Raw genomic sequence first — 21257 nt, forward strand, 5'->3', positions numbered from 1 at the left:
CCCTGTTACCTAATCCTTTCTCAGGACCCTAAATCTGCCCTCAGCTTAGTTGTGTTTTTAATCTCCTGCCTGCTACCCAAGGCTCATTCAGTGAAGTGACCAATGACCACTGCATCTGAGATCTCAAATGGCTGGTGGCTCTCTCTCTTTCTGAAGCATGGTGAATTCCCTTTTCTTAGTCATGCATCTGCTAGCCTGCCTGGGGGAACCTGGAAGGCTGCCTCTTCTGCCCAAACATTGGCCACTAACATCATTATGGGTTGATCAAGAACCAACTAAGGAACAGGAACAGATTCCCAATCAAAGCATCAGAACTAACCCCCTACATCTCACCATTTCTGTCCCATTTAAGAAACAAACAAACAAACAAACAAACAAATAAAAAAAACTTCTCTCATTCCCTCAGACATAAAATAGAACAAAGCCATAATCATGTAAATTATAAAATATGATATATAATTAACATCTAGCCCATTGTATTTTTAAGTTAGATATAGTACTCTACCATCATTAATATCTTATAGAGTTATAATTTTATTCCTCAATTATGTTTTGATTTTAGCCTGTAACACCATCTGAAAAATATATCATATAGACATAGAGGTCTTATACTCTCAATTCTAAATAACTTGAATTTGTTTATAAGACTATAGTAGTTAGTCTTCAATGCCTTTAGAAATCTGAGAAATAAGTAAATATCACCTGAGTATATAGGAAGCACCAAAAATAGCTTCTAAAACTTAAGCAATTATAGAGACAGCTGACACCTGGACAACACCTAATTTCTTATACTGTTGGAGCATCTGTCTTCAGCCTTCTGGACCAGAGCCACATGACAGACCTTTTGTGAGGCAGGAAATATGGAAATCTTGCTTACTGTGTTTTTTTCAGAGCTTATTAGTTGACTATTCCACCTATGTTTGTCCTTTTGGACAGTATATTTTCAGCAGATGATATAAGCAACCTTGCCTGGAGGTAAAGATGCTTGATTATTCTTTGAAGGGGAATGGAGAAGCTGTTAGATGCAGACATGCCTCATGGTCAAATGATCCTTAATAATGAAATAACATTGAATGTCACATTCTGTGTATTTATGATATTTTTGAAGGCTAACTAAGTAAAATATCTCTGAACTCTTTTTTTTTTTTTTGCCTGTTCATTTTATTTTTTTTTTAATTTTTTTTATTAGGTATTTAGCTCATTTACATTTCCAATGCTATACCAAAAGTCCCCCATACCCACCCACCCCCACTCCCCTACCCGCCCCCTCCCCCTTTTTGGCCCTGGCGTTCCCCTGTTCTGGGGCATATTAAGTTTGCGTGTCCAATGGGCCTCTCTTTCCAGTGATGGCCGACTAGGCCATCTTTTGATACATATGCAGCTAGAATCAAGAGCTCCGGGGTAGTGGTTAGTTCATAATGTTGATCCACCTATAGGGTTGCAGATCCCTTTAGCTCCTTGGGTATTTTCTCTAGCTCCTCCATTGGGAGCCCTGTGATCCATCTATTAGCTGACTGTGAGCATCCACTTCTGTGTTTGCTAGGCCCCGGCATAGTCTCACAAGAGACAGCTACATCTGGGTCCTTTCCATAAAATCTTATTAGGGTATGAAATGGTGTCAGCGTTTGGATGCTGATTATGGGGTGGATCCCTGGATATGGCAGTCTCTACATGGTCCATCCTTTCATCTCAGCTCCAAACTTTGTCTCTGTAACTCCTTCCAAGGGTGTTTTGTTCCCACTTCTAAGGAGCGGCATAGTGTCCACAATTCAGTCTTCATTTTTCTTGAGTTTCATGTGTTTAGGAAATTGTATCTTATATCTTGGGTATCCTAGGTTTTGGGCTAATATCCACTTATCAGTGAGTACATATTGTGTGAGTTGCTTTGTGAATGTGTAACCTCACTCAGGATGATGCCCTCCAGGTCCATCCATTTGGCTAGGAATTTCATAAATTCATTCTTTTTAATAGCTGAGTAGTACTCCATTGTGTAGATGTACCACATTTTCTGTATCCATTCCTCTGTTGAGGGGCATCTGGGTTCTTTCCAGCTTCTGGCTATTATAAATAAGGCTGCTATGAACATAGTGGAGCATGTGTCCTTCTTACCAGTTGGGGCATCTTCTGGATATATGCCCAGGAGAGGTATTGCTGGATCCTCCGGTAGTACTATGTCCAATTTTCTGAGGAACCGCCAGACGGATTTCCAGAGTGGTTGTACAAGCCTGCAATCCCACCAAAAATAGAGGAGTGTTCCTCTTTCTCCACATCCTCGCCAGCATCTGCTGTCACCTGAATTTTTGATCTTAGCCATTCTGACTGGTGTGAGGTGGAATCTCAGGGTTGTTTTGATTTGCATTTCCCTGATGATTAAGGATGTTGAACATTTTTTCAGGGGCTTCTCTGCCATTCGGTATTCCTCAGGTGAGAATTCTTTGTTCAGTTCTGAGCCCCATTTTTTAATGGGGTTATTTGATTTTCTGAAGTCCACCTTCTTGAGTTCTTTATATATGTTGGATATTAGTCCCCTATCTGATTTAGGATAGGTAAAGATCCTTTCCCAATCTGTTGGTGGTCTTTTTGTCTTATTGACAGTGTCTTTTGCCTTGCAGAAACTTTGGAGTTTCATTAGGTCCCATTTGTCAATTCTCGATCTTACAGCACAAGCCATTGCTGTTCTGTTCAGGAATTTTTCCCCTGTGCCCATATCTTCAAGGCTTTTCCCCACTTTCTCCTCTATAAGTGTGAGTGTCTCTGGTTTTATGTGAAGTTCTTTGATCCATTTATATTTGACCTTAGTACAAGGAGATAAGTATGGATCGATTCGCATTCTTCTACATGATAACAACCAGTTGTGCCAGCACCAATTCTTGAAAATGCTGTCTTTCTTCCACTGGGTGGTTTTAGCTCCCTTGTCGAAGATCAAGTGACCATAGATGTGTGGGTTCATTTCTGGGTCTTCAATTCTATTCCATTGGTCTACTTGTCTGTCTCTATACCAGTACCATGCAGTTTTTACCACAATTGCTCTGTAGTAAAGCTTTAGGTCAGGCATGGTGATTCCACCAGAGGTTCTTTTATCCTTGAGAAGAGTTTTTGCTATCCTAGGATTTTTGTTATTCCAGATGAATTTGCAAATTGCTCCTTCTAATTCGTTGAAGAATTAAGTTGGAATTTTGATGGGGATTGCATTGAATCTGTAGATTGCTTTTGGCAAGATAGCCATTTTTACAATGTTGATCCTGCCAATCCATGAGCATGGGAGATCTTTCCATCTTCTGAGATCTTCTTTAATTTCTTTCTTCAGAGACTTGAAGTTTTTACCATACAGATCTTTCACTTCCTTAGTTAGAGTCACGCCGAGATATTTTATATTATTTGTGACTATTGAGAAGGGTGTTGTTTCCCTAATTTCTTTCTCAGCCTGTTTATTCTTTGTGTAGAGAAAGGCCATTGACTTGTTTGAGTTAATTTTATATTCAGCTACTTCACCGAAGCTGTTTATCAGGTTTAGGAGTTCTCTGGTGGAATTTTTAGGGTCACTAATATATACTATCATATCATCTGCAAAAAGTGATATTTTGAGTTCCTCTTTTCCAATTTGTAACCCCTTGATCTCCTTTTGTTGTCGAATTGCTCTGGCTAATACTTCAAGTACTATGTTGAAAAGGTAGGGAGAAAGTGGGCAGCCTTGTCTAGTCCCTGATTTTAGTGGGATTGCTTCCAGCTTCTCTCCATTTACTTTGATGTTGGCTACTGGTTTGCTGTAGATTGCTTTTATTATGTTTAGGTATGGGCCTTGAATTCCTGATCTTTCCAAAACTTTTATCATGAATGGGTGTTGGATCTTGTCAAATGCTTTTTCTGCATCTAACGAGATGATCATGTGGTTTTTGTCTTTGAGTTTGTTTATATAATGGATTACATTGATGGATTTTCGTATATTAAACCATCCCTGCATCTCTGGAATAAAACCTACTTGGTCAGGATGGATGATTGCTTTAATGTGTTCTTGGATTCAGTTAGCGAGAATTTTATTAGGGATTTTTGCATCGATATTCATAAGAGAAATTGGTCTGAAGTTCTCTATCTTTGTTGGATCTTTCTGTGGTTTATGTATCAGAGTAATAGTGGCTTCATAAAATGAGTTGGGTAGAGTACCTTCTACTTCTATCTTGTGAAATAGTTTGTGCAGAACTGGAATTAGATCTTCTTTGAAGGTCTGATAGAACTGTGCACTAAACCCGTCTGGTCCTGGGCTTTTTTTGGCTGGGAGACTATTTATAACTTCTTCTATTTCTTTAGGGGATATGGGACTGTTTAGAAGGTCAACTTGATCCTGATTCAACTTTGGTACCTGGTATCTGTCCAGAAATTTGTCCATTTCGTCCAGGTTTTCCAGTTTTGTTGAGTATAGCCTTTTGTAGAAGGATCTGATGGTGTTTTGGATTTCTTCAGGATCTGTTGTTATGTCTCCCTTTTCAGTTCTGATTTTGTTAATTAGGATTTTGTCCCTGTGCCCTTTAGTGAGTCTAGCTAAGGGTTTATCTATCTTGTTGATTTTCTCAAAGAACCAACTCCTCGTTTGGTTAATTCTTTGAATAGTTCTTCTTGTTTCCACTTGGTTGATTTCACCCCTGAGTTTGATTATTTCCTGCCGTCTACTCCTCTTGGGTGAATTTGCTTCCTTTTTTTCTAGAGCTTTTAGATGTGTTGTCAAGCTGCTAGTATGTGCTCTCTCCCGTTTCTTCTTAGAGGCACTCAGAGCTATGAGTTTCCCTCTTAGAAATGCTTTCATTGTGTCCCAAAGGTTTGGGTACGTTGTGGCTTCATTTTCATTAAACTCTAAAAAGTCCTTAATTTCTTTCTTTATTCCTTCCTTGACCAAGGTATCATTGAGAAGAGTGTTGTTCAGTTTCCACATAAGTGTTGGCTTTCTGTTATTTTTTTTTGTTATTGAAGATCAGCCTTAGTGCATGGTGATCTGATAGGATACATGGGACAATTTCAATATTTTTGAATCTGTTGAGGCCTGTTTTGTGACCTATTATGTGGTCAATTTTGGAGAAGGTACCATGAGGTGCTGAGAAGAAGGTATATCCTTTTGTTTTAGGATAAAATGTTCTGTAGATATCTGTCAGATCCATTTGTTTCATCACTTCTGTTAGTTTCAGTGTGTCCCTGTTTAGTTTCTGTTTTCATGATCTGTCCATTGGTGAAAGTGGTGTGTTGAAGTCTCCCACTATTATTGTGTGAGGTGCAATGTGTGCTTTGAGCTTTACTAAAGTTTCTTTAATGAATGTGGCTGTCCTTGCGTTTGGAGCATAGATATTCAGAATTGAGAGTTCCTCTTGGAGGATTTTACCTTTGATGAGAAGGAAGTGCCCCTCCTTGTCTTTTTTGATGACTTTGGGTTGGAAGTCAATCTTATCAGATATTAGGATGGCTACTCCAGCTTGTTTCTTCATACCTTTTGCTTGGAAAATTGTTTTCCAGCCTTTTATTCTGAGGTAGTGTCTATCTTTTTCTCTGAGATATGTCTCCTGTAAACAGCAAAATGTTGGGTCTTGTTTGTGTAGCCAGTTTGTTAGTCTATGTCTTTTTATTGGGGAGTTGAGACCATTGATGTTAAGAGATATTAAGGAAAAGTAATTGTTGCTTCCTGTTATTTTTGTTGTTAAAGTTGGCATTCTGTTCTTGTGGCTGTCTTCTTTTAGGTTTGTTGAGGGATTACCTTCTTGTTTTTTCTAGGGCATTGTTCCCGTTCTTGTATTGGTTTTTTTCTGTTATTAACCTTTGAAGGGCTGGATTCGTGGAGAGATAATGTGTGAATTTGGTTTTGTTGTGGAATACTTTGGTTTCTCCATCTATGGTAATTGAGAGTTTGGCTGGGTATAGTAGCCTGGGCTGGAATTTGTTTTCTCTTAGTGTCTGTATAACATCTGTCCAGGCTCTTCTGGCTTTCATAGTCTCTGGTGAAAAATGTGGTGTAATTCTGATAGGCTTGCCTTTGTATGTTACTTGACCTTTTTCCCTTACTGCTTTTAGTATTCTATCTTTATTTAGTGCATTTGTTGTTCTGATTATTTTGTGTCAGGAGGAATTACTTTTCTCGTCCAGTCTATTTGGAGTTCTGTAGGCTTCTTGTATGTTCATAGGTATCTCTTTCTTTATATTTGGGAAGTTTTCTTCAATAATTTTGTTGAAGATGTTTGCTGGTCCTTTGAGTTGAAAATCTTCATTCTCATCCACTCCTATTATCCGTAGTTTTGGTCTTCTCATTGTGTCCTGGATTTCCTGGATATTTTGAGTTAGGATCTTTTTGCATTTTCCATTTTCTTTGATTGTTGTGCCGATGTTCTCTATGGAATCTTCTGCACCTGAGATTCTCTCTTCCATCTCTTGTATTCTGTTGCTGATGCTCAAATCTATGGTTCCAGATTTCTTTCCTAGGGTTTCTATCTCCAGTGTTGCCTCACTTTGAGTTTTCTTTATTGTTTCTACTTCCCTTTTTAGGTCTAGTATGGTTTTGTTCATTTCCATCACCTGTTTGTATGTTTTTTCCTCTTTTTCTGTAAGGACTTCTACCTGTTTGATTGCGTTTTCCTGTTTTTCTTTAAGGACTTGTAACTCTTTAGCAGTGTTCTCCTGTATTTCTTTAAGTGATTTATTAAAGTCCTTCTTGATGTCCTCTACCATCATGAGATATGCTTTTAAATCTAGGTCTAGGTTTTCGGGTGTGTTGGGGTGCCCTGGACTGGGCGAAGTGGGAGTGCTGGGTTCTGATGATGGTGAGTGGTCTTGGTTCCTGTTAGTAGGATTCCTACGTTTACCTTTCACCATCTGGTAATCTCTGGAGTTAGTAGTTATAGTTGACTCTGTTTAGAGATTGTTCTTCTGGTGATTCTGTTACCGTCTCTCAGCAGACCTGGGAGACAGATTCTCTCCTCTGAGTTTCAGTGCTCAGAGCACTCTCTGCTGGCAAGCTCTCTTACAGGGAAGGTGCGCAGATATCTTGTTTTTGGACCTCCTCCTGGTCGAAGAAGAAGGCCCAAAACAGGGCCTTTCTCAGAAGCTGTGTTGCTTTGGCAGTTCCCAGAAGCTGTCAGCTTCTGTGGTGCAGACTCTCACCTGTGCAGACTAAATTCCTAAGCTCCAGGGAGTCCTGGAACCAAGATGGTGACCGCTGCTCCTGAGGCTGAGGCCGCCTCCCGAGCCAGGCGGACACCTGTCCTCTGGTCTGGACGGTGGCCTTGTGTCTGCAGCCTGCAAAGGGTGCTGCCTCAGCGGCTCTGTGCTTCCCCCTGTCCCAGAAGCTGTCCAGTTCTCTGATGCACCCTCTAACCTGTTCAGACTAATTTCCTAGGTTCTGCTGAGTCCTGGAACCAAGATGGCAACAGCTGCTGCTGAGGCTGAGGCCGCCTCCCAAGCCAGGCGGACACCTGTCCTCTGGTCCAGACGGTGGCCGGCTGTCTGCAGCCTGCAAAGGGTACTGCCTCAGCGGCTCTGTGCTTCCGCCCATCCCAGAAGCTGTCCGGTTCTCTGGCGCACCCTCTAACCTGTTCAGACTAATTTCCTAGGTCCGGAGGAGTCCTGGAACCCAGATGGCAACCGCTGCTGCTGAGGCTGAGGCCGCCTCCCAAGCCAGGCGGACACCTGTCCTCTGGTCCGGACGGTGGCCGGCTCATCTCTGAACTCTTAAACCTTAACTACTCTTGACATTTCACTTTGAGTAAACTGAAAATACTTTATTATAATATTTTTTTGGTTTTTTTTTTCTTTTTGGTTTTTCGAGACATGTTTCTCTGTATAGCCCTGGCCATCCTGGAACTCACTTTGTAGACCAGGCTGGCCTCAAACTCAGAAATCTGCCTGCCTCTGCCTCCCGAGTGCTGGGATTAAAGGCGTACGCCACCACGCCTGGCTCACTTTATTATAATTAAATCAAAATCTAATATAACCATAATTTTGTTATCTGACCCTTAACTTGTATTGTTTAATCATGTTAAACTGTTTGAAAACAGATATTAGAAGGACTGAGTCAAAGGTTTGTATTCTTAAATAACTTGTAAAGGCACAATTGTCTAAGAATAGCCATTAATTTCAAATTTTGTATTGATATATAGATTCACACCAATGAAAACCTAAATCTGTATTATTATAAATTCTGTACCAGTATAAGAAATTATAACTTCAATTTGTATCAATTATAAAGATTTCTATCAATTAAGATTATGGCCATACAATGTATTGTTCAAGAATATTATTTAGTAATCAATCCCATCTATTTCCTCCCTCTCCAAAATTATGACGATGTCCAAATTATCCCCAATGACAAATTATAAAATGACAACCTGTGTATAATTTGTAAAATAACCATTAGCAGCCACTCAGGCCCAGGAAATTGGGCTGACATCTCTCTGTAGATTCTTCCTGCTGAATAATATCAACAAGAAATTCTCCGTCTTGTTTGATTTTTCTCAAATTTTGGAGATTTTCAGGTGCTCCTCCAGTCATATCTGATGCATATTACTCTGTAAGAGGTCCAGAGTCTATACTCCTTTCTTGTCAACATGAATACAGAGGCTTTTTCCAAAAATAGCAAGTCCTTGGTCCAGTAACCAGAATTCATTAAGGATGTAGCCTGACCTCTCTCCCAGAGGAACTTTAACATAACCACCAAACTCAGAACCACACTCACTTGATTACCAAAACAAATTAAAGCAATCTAAGCAAATATTAACTGTTGAGGCAAGGCTTCCCCTGTCTCCTCCCATGACCTATGTGAGATCAAGGCCTATATTATTTATATAATGTCAAGTCTCCCCTAACTTCTCTAGTCTGTGGAGTTTAATATCTGTATATTTAAGAAACACTATTATACCCCCTAGTATTCTTAAAAAAATGGTTAAATCAAGAACTTTAAATCTATCTTTTGATAAATTGCTGGCTGGAGGCAGACGGCTTTATTGTTTGTTTCTCATTGCCTTTCTCCTAGCATTCAGGGAACCAGTCAGCCTTTCTGCATGGCAAGAGGTCCCAGAATCTCTAAGTTGAGGCTCTCTCAGGCAGTGACTGTGTTTCTTTGTTTTAGTACCAAGTGCTGGAGTCACAAGGCTCAGCTTCCTGAGAAACCAATTCACCCCTCCTCCTAGACTTTCTGTGAGTATAGACCATCCAAGAATTCCTAAATTAATAGTGGATTTTTGACTTTCATGGAGAACTTAGTTTCTACTACTCCACTTTAAGCTCCAGGCAGTTTGCTGTACCAGTCACAGTCCTAGTTTCCTTAGATCCATGGATGAAACACACACACACACACACACACATACACATTTATTTTAAGTATGCTTTTTAGATCAATGGGTGTACACTTCTAAGCCTCCTGCGGATGTGAGGATTTGGAGTGTGAGGATGGGTTTTCTGTTTTGTAATCTGGAATAGACTGGGAAGTAGGATAGTGGAGGTAGTAAGATGGAGCACAGGACATAGTGATACTATGGGCTTTGAAAGGCAGAGCAGGTACATTTATATAACAGGTACTCAGGAGCCTGGGAGTTAGCTTTGTGCTTTGATATGCAACAGAACTGGTGGCCCTTTCTGGCCAGCAAAACCCTGTTCCACAGGTTCCTGAGGAATGCTGCTGTGAGCATTGGTCTATCCAACAGAAAAGATCCGAGAGCCATCATGAGCTGATCCTAGACCTTCATGTTGGAACAAGTCAGTAGTCCTGCAATTTTGTGGGTGCTTTGCATTTGTTTGTTTGTTGGTTGGTTTGTTTTTTCAACATTGTGTAGCACTGTGAATAAAACTCAGGTCACAAAGATTGTTTGGTAATAAGTGCATTTACCAGCTCAGTAATGTGACTACTCCATGTTTCATCTCTTGCAGAACTGCCAAAATGTTCTTTAAAGTGTGTTGCAAATATTTTATCCTTACCATAAGTGTCTGCACACTATGGTATTTTTGTAGTGTCACACACCGTTATTGTATACTTGTCTTATAGCAGACATACTATTGTATAGGAATTAGTGCTCATATCTAATGACCAGTCATGCTAAACATTCTCTCAAATCATTACATTTATTTCAATGGTTTTTAATACCTGCGTATTTGAACGTTTTGCAGGATTTTATTCTCATTGCAATTCAGTTGTGATTTTTCTGCTGTTTCTGAATATTTGCCCCTTATAAAATATAATCAGCAAATAATTAACAAAATCCCATTCTACGGGGTTTGTTCTCACAGTTCTAATTTTATCATTTGAAACAGAAATCTCCTTTATTCTGATAGAGCTTAATTTATCTTTCCTTTATTGCTTCTGCTTTTACTTTTCTATGAATTATAAATAATTGATAGATTCAAGGAGGTGAAAACTTGTATATATAATTTCTTCTAGCTATATTATAATTTTATGTCTCCTATTGATGATGTTTTGACTTTTTGAGTTAATTTTTCTATTTGTTTTAAAATTGTGCTGTTACATGGTTCCATTATTTATTTTACCAAATTTCAATTAAATTTATTTATTCATATATTTCTATGACTCTGTGTGTGTGTGTGTGTGTGTGTGTGTGTGTGTGTGTGTGTTTGAGCATGCCAGGGCACATGTATGGGCAGAAGACAAGTTTTAGGGCTATCTTCTTCCATTCCACCATGTGGCCTCAAGGATTGAATTCAGGTCCTCGGGCATCACTGCAATCACCTTTACCCTCTGAGTTCTCGGCTTCCTTTTTATTGTTATACTCTGGTGAGCTTTAGCTTACCTGGGAGAGGAATTTGTTGTTCCAGTGCACTGGGGTCCTCCCAGACCCAAAGGAGAGGTGGCTGCTACATCAAAGTTGTTTCCTCTAAAGACTTGCTTCCAGGACATTTTCAGAACAGCTGGCATATCCATCCATCCTTTTAGACTGTTAAAGTCAGGGCTTTAGCTAAGCCATGAACTTTCTCAACACATAGAGACTGGACAGCAAATGATGCCAGCCAAAATTCCTTTGAAAAACCAGCTTTCCTATTTCCTATTAGGTCCCCTTAAAGAAATTCTTTGCCCAAATTCAGCAAGTAGGGAGCAAAACAAGGTCACTATCTCAGTCCCTAAGATCAGGGTGGATGGTTACTTCTTTTATGAATTATAGATATGTTCTCATTTTTAAAATTATTTATTTATTTCATGTATATGAGTAAACTGTAGCTGTAGACAGTCACATCAGAAGAGGGTATTGGGTTCCATTACATATGTCTGTAAGCCACCGGTTGCTGGGAGTTGAATTCATGGCCTCTGGAAGAGCAGTCAGTGCTTTTAACCACTGAGCCATCTCTCCAGCCTGATATGTTCTCATTTAAATGGATAGTTTGCAAATGTTGCAGCTTTGGACAGGGAAGAAATTAGAGAGTTTAGATTCAGGGATTTCTACCTTTCCTTTCTTCTTCTTTGTCTTTTTTCCATAGGTAAAGGAAGGGGGGATGGAAAAGAAAAGATGGATATAGTAATATTATAGAAACATAGGGATAGGAAATTAAATTTACTCTTAAACAGAACATTGTATAGCCATTTTCTTACATTGAAGTAAATGTTTATATTTATGTAAAATTGAAGTTATAATTTCTTACATTGGTATAGAATTTATATATTGATACAGATTTAATGTTTTCATTGATATACATCTTTGTATATTGATACAATATTTAAAATTAATATTATTACTCTTGGATAGGCACTGTGCCTATGCAATTCATCTAAGAATACAAGACTCAGACCCAATCTTTTTAATAACTCCTATAACAAACTATTTAGTATGATTAAGTAATGAAACTTAACAGTAAGGTAGTGAAACACATGGTCACATTAGATTCTAATGTAGTTAATTACAACAAGTGTTTTCAAGATTATTTAAATAATGAGTAGTTGAGAAAAATATTTTGATAATTCAGTTATGCTATATGTATATAGATAATCTTTAAAGGCATCAGAGTTCAACAGAATATGGCATTTAATATTATTTCATTATTAAAGATCATTTGACATATATGCTCCTGACTGTATCCCCATTCCACTTTAAGAAAGACATTGAGAATCATTACCTCTAGACAGAGTTGCTTTAATTGTGATAAGGTAGACACTGGGAAACAATTGCCCTAATTCACCTGAAGACAAAAGTACTATCCAAAAAAGGAGAAACAGGGGTGGGATGGTCTACTGCTAAGCTCTGCAAAGCAGCATAAGCTAGTCCTTCATAATCCATGCTTCACTTAAGGTCTGTCAGATGGTTTGGGGCAAGAAAGCTAAAGATAGATGCTCCAAAGTTATCAGGAGTTAAGGGATTGTCCAGGTAGTTAGCTGTCTCTACAAATTGCATAATTTAAAACCTTAGTCTTTGTGATCCCACATATTCAGGTGATATTTAATTCCTACTCAGATCTCTGGCAGGGTAGAAAATTAGTTATAGTTATGCACATGTAAACTATATAACTGACCTCAACTAGTGATGGATGAAAAAAAAATCAAAGAACAGGCAATAGAGCCATGCAGAGTAACTGACTAAATGTTTGAAAGTATGCTCTCTTGTCTTCTCTTTTGCAGAGATTTCAGCTCTTTTTGATTCTGACACCTCTGTTACATACATGTTTCAAGAACCATACTCAGTGACCAAGAACACAAACCTCTCATCTTCTGCTATCTACACAGATACAGCTCCATCCAAGGAAATCATCATGCTGAGTTTCATGACAGCACAAGCCCCCACCCTCTTGCTCTACCTCAATTTCTCTTCTCAGAATTTTCTGGCTATTTTGCTCTCCTGGAATGGTGAGTGTTGGTGGCATAAAGCTACAAGGCCAACCATGCCTAAAGGGACAGCTTATGTTGTTCTGCAGTACCCTGCAGAGACTCACATCTGGACAGCATCACCCTAAACTCCTTCCACTACACCTTTATAACCATAATTGGTATTTTGGGCCTGTGTTAATTTGCCATTGAAGTCTAAACTCATTGATTTTAATTTGTCTTGACTGTGCTGTGGGAATTCTTTGTTATTTCTTCCATGAAGAAATGAATTAAGTATAAAAGTTCAGAAGAAGATATTAATTTGGAAAGATACTTGCTATAAGTATTCTGTCATCTTTGCTGCTATGCTGCTCAATGGGGCTTGTAATGTATAAACACTTGTTGTCCATGCTCCAGGATCCAAAGACAGTCTCATACACTTGACAAACCTGAAGTTTTGATCTGTTTGCATGTTTTGGGCCATAAACTTTTAAACCAGTGATAAGCAGATGATTGAATGGCCCATGGGCTTAAAAAATATCAGTACTCTGCTTCTATTTCCTGCTCTTTGCCTTCCTCTTCCCCTTCTTCATTTTTCCTCTCCCCTTTCTCTTCTTCCTCTTCCTTTCCTCAGACTCACTAGGTATTTGAGAGAAATTATTAAAATTAGTTATAAAATTCACACATTCTTAGAGGGCATTGTTCCCTGACTTCACATACATAAATGAACTCAAGTGTCTGCTGAAAGCTGCAGTTCATTGATATCTGTGCTTCTTTGCTGGTGGAATCCTCAATAAAATAGAATTTGCAGAGAAGACCTCGCTTTTCACTTTTATTTAGATATTTGTAGTATGTAGATTTTCATGATGCTATTGCTGATTATGTATTCACATCAATAAAGATGTGAATACAATGATCTAGTGGATATAAAATGATTGAGAATGAACATAAACTATACCATTTAAAAATAATGATGATAATCTCATATGAAGGCAGTTGGATGTTAAAATGTCTTCTCATATGACTTTTTATTGCACTGTGCCAGGACAAAACTTCCTAATAGAGCCATAACCAAGTACCCTATGAAATCAGAATCTACCATATGTAGTAATTGTTTGATAAATGAATAGAGGAAATAGACATATATCCCTATAACATGATCTTGTATAACACTCTCCTATAATCAAGAATTATTCTTGAAATATTCTGAAAGCATGATAGGATTCTAGACTTTTGGTCAGTTCATCCCAGACAAGGAGCCAAATTGTAGGCTGGACTGTGATATGCCTCAGCAGAAGTAAGGCCTATGAAAGGTGGCCTGTATGTGATCCTGTATATACCTTAGGTGAAAATTACATATTTCCTTTGATATGCTTTTTTCTACAGCTTCTTTTGTTCTTTCTCATGGTGACTTCAATATAAAAAGAAATGATCATTTAATCTGAGAGGTATAATGAAAATTGAGGAGTATGGGGGACTAACTAATTTAAAGTACAAGACTAATATCTATAAGATGCTATAAATATCTTTTATTCTGAGATCAAGATAGAGAGAAGAAAGAAGACAGGGGCAAGCAGGCAGGCATAAAAGGAGAAAAAGAGAAGAATGAGGTACTAATGGGACTAGAATACAGAACTCCTTTGTGGTAGGGGAATTAAGGACCTCTCTGTGCACACATGGAGTCAGACTTGTTGAACAAGCCCACCTTGCTCATTCAGGAGACAACTCATTTGGAATGGGGTTTGTTTGATTGCAGATGTGCTGATGTGACAAGGGAACTTTCCCTAGGCAGGAGCCCTGTCCTTATATGGTCTGCAGGGTTAAGACTGGGCCTTCCTGGGACCATCTGCATGCACTGTCCTTCTTGGATTCATTGTATTTAGATATGACTCTGACACCTTCATAACAAGGGGTCTAGGATTATAGCATAACCAGCAGGAGGTAGCTCACTCTGGCTGGGAACCATGCAGAATCTGCAAGGTCTTTAACATCATTGAACACAGTGGGTCTACTGGTTCTGTGTGGTTCAGGAAAGATTCCTGAGCTAGAGTACTCTGCTGGGGAGGGACTTGGGGAAAGGCAGCTGCCAGTTTGCCCCATGCAGGGCCTCTTTGTACCTGTTTAGGGTATGTCAAAATCTGGTTTGGCTCTACAACTACTGGCAGGTATTCACAATTGGTTTCACCAAGAGTCTAATGGCAAAAAGGAGTCCTGGACTAATCCCTCCGATGACGTAGAGCCAAAGGCCCCAAGATCTCCCAGCTTCCCATCACTTTGCTTGTTTCCTTTTGTCTGTGAACTTCATTTAAACTTTGGAGTCACTCCCCTGTCGGGGGACTGTGATAAGGTCTTTCCTTGACACCTGCCATGTCTTTATCCCTGACTGATGTCTCACATCCCCAGGAAGCACTGTAAAATTGTTCTGGACCCCCACACTTAACAGTCCTTTTCTCTCTGGGACATATATAAAATGTCCTCCACCGACATGGTGGAGGACATATATAAAATGTTCTCCACCAACATGGTGGGTATGAATGCTGTAAAGTCTGTTGAGTGTCAGGCCACAAGTTATCAGCCAGCCAGCACAGATCAAAGGTTAAATCTGGAAACCAGGTGGTCCCAAGAGGCGGTTTTCTATTAGCCAGTTGGTTTCAGTAATCAGTCTCAGGATTCTCGATTGTCCAAGTCAAGTCCTAAGGCTAGTGTGGATTTCTGGTTTCCCAATACAGATGTAGACTGGGGGCCCCAATGCATGTAGTCAGTATAAACAGCAGGCTCACTACCGGGTTAATTTTAGCTTGAAAGGATTGGTGCCCTTTTGAACTTTCCATTCAAGTAATGACTGTCAAGTCTGGTGATCTGGGGAGAGGGGATTATCTGGACTCATGTGAGTGCAGTGCACCCAGGTAGTGCTCCTGTCCACTTTTACAGTCATTGGTGTAGTCAGCAATATGATGTAGGGTCCTTTTAAGTGAGTCTCCAACTCATTGTGGCAAAATCTCCTCATGTAGACCCAGTCTCCAGGTCAAACTTGTGTGGTTCCAGAAACAGGCCTGTTTCATAGAGGGCACACAATTTAGGCCAAACCTGCTCATGAGCTCATTGGGTTGCTCTGACCCTAGTTATTAACTTATCATCTTCTAAATCTGCAACAGCTGCTGACTGAAGGATAGGCACAATAGGAGCAGGGATACCATCCATGATTCCAAAGGGGGCTTAATCTTAACTGATAAGGAGAGTTCCTTACTCAATACAGGGCAAAGGAAAAGAGTGCTACCCAGTCTTCTCCAATTTCCATGCTAGTTTGGTTAAGGTCTCCTTTAGCGTCTGATTTTTTTCATTCTACCTAACATGAACTTTGGGGTCTGAATGCACAATGTAATTTCCAATCTACCCCAATATATTTTGCTATACCTGGCTTACCTTGGACACAAATGCTGGCCCATTGTCTGACCGTATCATGTGAGGGAATTCATACCTTGGTAGGATATCTTCCAGCAACTTCTTAGCCACTACCTTTGTAGTTTCAGTCTTTATTGGAAATGCTTCTGTCCATTCAGAGAAGGTGTCCATGAACATCAGTAAGTACTTATAGCCATACTTTCCTGGTTTTATTTCTATAAAATCTATTTCCCAATAGGCCCCTGGTCTCTTACCTCTCAGATGAGAGCCTGGATGTTTGACAATGTTGTGGGTGCTGGCTAATTGGCAAGGTTTGCAGTTTGGCACTATGTTCTCGATAGCATGTCCCTAAAAGCCACTTTAGATTGTCTCTTGCTGTGTCAGCCACCTGTCTCACTCCCATGTGGGTGACTCTGTGGATTTTCCTGACCATACATCTTGTGAGGGAGAGGGGTAATATTAGCTTACCTTCAGCTCTGCCACCAGCCCTCTGAACACTGGCTCATGGGCTGATTCTTGGCCCATGTGATCTCTTCTTCCATATAGACTAGGAATTCCAGCAGGTTGGAGTCAGGTGGTTTTGGTAGGGTTGCAGCTAACATGGAGGCAGCTGTTTCTTCTAGGGCGAACTCTTTGACGGCTTTGGTGGCCGTTTGTTACCTCTAGCCACAGCTGTTGTTCCTTTCTGATGGCCTGGGCAATGTATGATCGCCACTCTCTTTGGCAGCCAGAGGGCTTCAAGTAGTTCTAGGATTTTATCTTTGTTCTTTGTAGTTTTTCCTTCTGTAGTTAGGAACCCTCTCTCCTGGTATATGGCTCCATGTACATGAGCAGTTGCAAATACTTGCTATCCATGTAGATGTTGACTGCCAGCCCTTTTCTCATGATACGAGTCTGAGATAGTGCTATCAGTTCAGCCCTTTGAGCTGAGGTACCTGGAGGGAGAGACTGGGCCCAAATTACCTCTCTTCCTGTGGTCACTGCTGCTCCTGCTTTCCTCTGCCCCTCTCTGATAAAGCTGCTTCTATCTGTGAAACAAGTGTGCTGCTCCCGGCAGAGGCGAATCCTTTAGATCAGGTCAAATACCGTGTGCTTGTGCCTGGATTTCACTGCACTGGTGGAACAGTTGGTCCAGACCAGGGTCAGGGAGAAGGGTTTCAGGATTTAAGGAAGCAGGTGACTGGAAAGTAACTCAGCCAGGATTGATTAGTAGGGTCTGAAAATGAGTCACGCAGGCATTACTGAGCCACCTGTCAGGTGGCTGTTTGAATATCCCTCCTATTGCATGGGGTGTAGTCATGGCTAAATTTTGTTCCACAGTCAATTTATCTGCACCCTTAATCAGTAATGCTGTAGCTGCAATGATGCACAGGCAAGGTGCCCATCCTGCTGCTACTGGGTCTAATTTTCTTAACAGATAGGCCACAGGCTATTTCCATGGTCCCAAACTTTGAGTAAGGACCCCCTTTGGCTATCCCTTTCCATTCTTTGACGTACAGGTGAAATGGTTTAGTAATGTCTGGTAGCCCCACAGCAGGTGCTGACAAAAGGGCCTGTTTTGTTTTCTCAAAAGCCTTTTGATGGTCTTGAATCCAAACAGAGTCTTTGGCCTCTCTGGCAGGCTCAAATAGAGGTATGTCTATTTCTGCAAAATCTGGGATCCACAGTCTGCAAAAGCCTGCAGATGCCAAGAACTCTCTTACCAGTCTAGGGCTCTGGGGGGTGGGTATGCTGGGAACAGTCTCTTTCCTTTCTGTGAAAAGCCACCACTAGCCCTTCTTCAGAATGTAGCTGAGATAGGTGACCTCAGTCTTACAGAGGTTGCCTTCTTGGCCAATGCCCAATATCCCATGTTTCCCCGAGCCCGTAGGAGATCCTGTGTCCCCTTCTTACATCCTTCTTTCTTTGTGCTGCAACTAGAAGATCTCTATGATCTATGCACAAGAGTTATATCTGGATTATTGACTCTATACTCACCCAAGTCCTCATGCAAAGCTTCATCAAAGATAGTGGGTGAATTTGTTCAGCCTTAAGGCAGGCTGTTCCAGGTGAGTTGTCCATTAATGCCTCTTTCAGGATCATGCCACTCAAAGGAAAAGTATTTCTGCATTTTGGAACCCAAGAGTAAACTGAAGAAACCATCCTTTCGGTCCAGAACAGAATATGATTTTAGATCTGGAGGTAGAGACTTCAACAGGGTATAAGGGTTAGGTGCTGTTGGGGGTATGTCCATCACCCTATGGTTAACTTTGCATAGATCCTGGACAGGGTGGTAGTTATTAGAGTTTGGCTTCTTCACAGGTGATAATGGGGTGTTCCAGGCCAACTGGCATGGCCTAAGGACTCCCAGGATCAACAGTTTCTGGATATGGGAAATGATCCCTTCTGTGCTTCTTGGAACATGGGGTATTGGTAGACCTGTACTGGGTCTGTTCCAGGCTTGAGCTCTACAAATACAAGGGGCCAATGTTTTGCCAGCCCCACGCCTCCAGTCTCTGCACATGCCTGGGGTAACTCTGCCAACCAGACCTCTTGGTCTTGTTCAGAGGTGGCTGGTGACTCATATAGTGTATACTAAGTCTCAGAGGCCAGGTCAAGCATCAGCACCTATATTGAATTGCCATTATGGTCCATCATCTGGACTTTTCCAGGGTTAAAAATAAATCTGGACTATCATTTTGGCCAGTAGATCTCTCCCCAACAAGGGGTACAGACATTCAGGAATCACTATGAAGGAATGAGACACTCGACCCATTTTCAAGTCCTTTGGGTAATCCATGAATATTGTTTGTCACCTGTGGCTCCCTGGACCCAGGATTTCTTATTAGACAATGACCCGTTAGCCTTCATGAGCACTGAATGCTGGGCTCCAGTATCTACAAGGATGTCTAGGGGTTCCCCTCCCACACACACACACACACACACACACACACACAAGGATGTGTAGGGTTTCCCCTGGGCTCAGGGAAAGGGTCTGAGTCCCGACTCCCACAGTCTTCCTTTTCCTCAGTAACCATAGTTTTGCTTTTGAGCTTTTTCTTGGGGCACTCTCTGGCCCAGTGTCCTTCCTCTTTACAATAGGCACATTGGTTCATACCTAAACCTAGTCAATAGCCTTCTGAAGGCTCTGGCTGGTGACCTTCTTTAGTTCTTTCCCCTCTTCGATATCCTGGAGCTGGTACCTCCTCTCTCTCTGGCCTGGGTTACCATTGACTAGCAGGACTTTTGCTAGATCTCTATTTAATATCTTCCCTGTTTTAATCTTCTTTTCATCTTTAGTTTCCCTGTTATGTTACACTTTCTCTGCAACTTCCACTAGATCTCTCAATGACTTTTCTCCAGTCTTTCTAGTTTCTGTAACTTCCTTCTAATGTTCAGTGATGACTGATTTATAAATGCCAGTGCCACTGAGACGCATGTCCCAGAATGGTTTTTGTTTTGTTTTTGTTTTTGTTTTGCCTTGACTATTTCTATCTCTAGGGTTGTGGTGTCTAATGATAGTTTCTAGGTTAGGCTTGATTGCATCATTGCATACACGAATGTGCTTTAAATAAACTCTTCCTCCCCTTCCATAATCCATTTCATAATAATGTTTTTCTGATACATGTGAACTTTCCTTAATGACTTTGAGTGCTCCTCAAACATAGGACATTTCCAATGTTATACAGTTAATCCACAGTGCTAAGGGGTAGTTCTGAGATATGTGGGTAGAATGATATTGTTACACTATTTCTCATTTCTCTTTTTCTTATTGTTCTTGCAATGAACACTTTTTAATTTTTTTTTTGGTTTAAGTCCTGATTCTTGCCTCTTCAATTAATGTTAGATTTGGAATTACAGAGTGATTATATGAAATAAGGTGAAGGAATATGGAGCTTTGATTCCCCTTCCCCTCCCCCCCCCCCAAAAAAAAAAAAAAAAAAAAACACTGGAGGAGGATTTTATCATTCCTTTTCACCTGGCATGTAGGGGCAAATTTGGGAAGTCAGCCTCAACCAGGAAACATTCCCTTTCTAGGAGAAAAGACTAAACTGCTCAAACTTGGCTTTCTAGGTCTTGGAAGCATAAGAAAAAAAGTCTCAGAGTTAGGTAAAGGTTTAATCAGTATATGATATTTTAACCAGTTGGGGAAAGGCTAAATAAGATGATATACATGTTTGTATCTCCTAGACATTAATTTACAAAGCATTTCATCATCTTATTGATAGCAGCAATAATATGAATTATTTGCTCAATTTTAGGTTATCAGACCAACTCTGTATTAGATATTAAAGTATAATTAAAAGACAAAATTGAAACTTCCCAGAGCCTAGAAGGTGAGCACTTCACAGGCAGCAAATTAATTACAGATGGTGAAAGGTACAGCTATAAATTTTTGTCATATTAGATGGCTATCTTTGCACAGGAAGAGCAGATTTATCTACACACAAGCATGAAACCAAGAATATTTAAGAATGGCTTTTTTTTCTAATGCATTGTGTAACATGCCCTATAAAGAGTAGTAGGGGGTCAGCAGAAATGATGAAAACTGAAGAGAGAGAGTGTGTGTGTATGGGAAGGTCTAAAAGAGAGTTTTTTGTACTGCCAGGCCATACCCTTTAATTCCAAATCAGCAGATAACCATGGTATACACTCTCTATGTTTCAGTCAGGGCGAGAGTGGAGCTACCTGACTTTACAAACCATCACCAAAGGGAAACAAAATAAGTAATGTAGAAATTCTTAATCAGTCTTGTAAGTCCCTATTCAAGATATACTAATCAAAGGCTTATATAGAAATGTGAAATATCAGATATAGTTAACTCTGCAGTCTCATACTAAGAGTTTTGTCTGTGTGGGGTGCAGGGAAAATGCTTCAGATTGGGTAACTTAAAGGGAAACTCAATTCCCTACAGCATTTGAAGACAAGGCATACATATCAAGTGCTGGCAGACAAAGCTAGTGTGTAGTGATGGTTCTCATGTTGGGTTGGTCAAGTTTTCTACTTATGGTTATGTGTTTACATCATAGGGCAATGGAGAAGTAGAGGAGAAAGAGTGAAAATGCAGGCAAGGTTGTGTGCATGTGTGCAAGTGTGTGTGTTTGTGTGTACA

The 21257-nt window shown here is 40.3% G+C and overlaps 1 protein-coding gene across 9 annotated transcripts in view; it reads left to right on the forward strand.

Annotated features, from left to right (window-relative positions):
* Cntnap5c (contactin associated protein-like 5C) overlaps window positions 1-21257 on the forward strand; it is a 648880-nt gene that overhangs the window by 548465 nt on the left and 79158 nt on the right. For 8 of the 9 annotated variants that reach the window (XM_006524744.3, XM_006524742.4, XM_006524741.4 and 5 more), the window contains one exon: window positions 12581-12805. In XM_006524744.3, coding sequence (XP_006524807.1) covers window positions 12581-12805 — 225 coding nt within the window. Of the gene's footprint in view, window positions 1-9626; window positions 9680-12580; window positions 12806-21257 lie in introns of those variants that run through there. The other variant, XM_006524747.3, reaches the window with a different exon arrangement.

Source organism: Mus musculus, chromosome 17, assembly GCF_000001635.26.
Source record: "Mus musculus strain C57BL/6J chromosome 17, GRCm38.p6 C57BL/6J".
NCBI classification, from domain to species: Eukaryota; Metazoa; Chordata; class Mammalia; order Rodentia; family Muridae; genus Mus; species Mus musculus.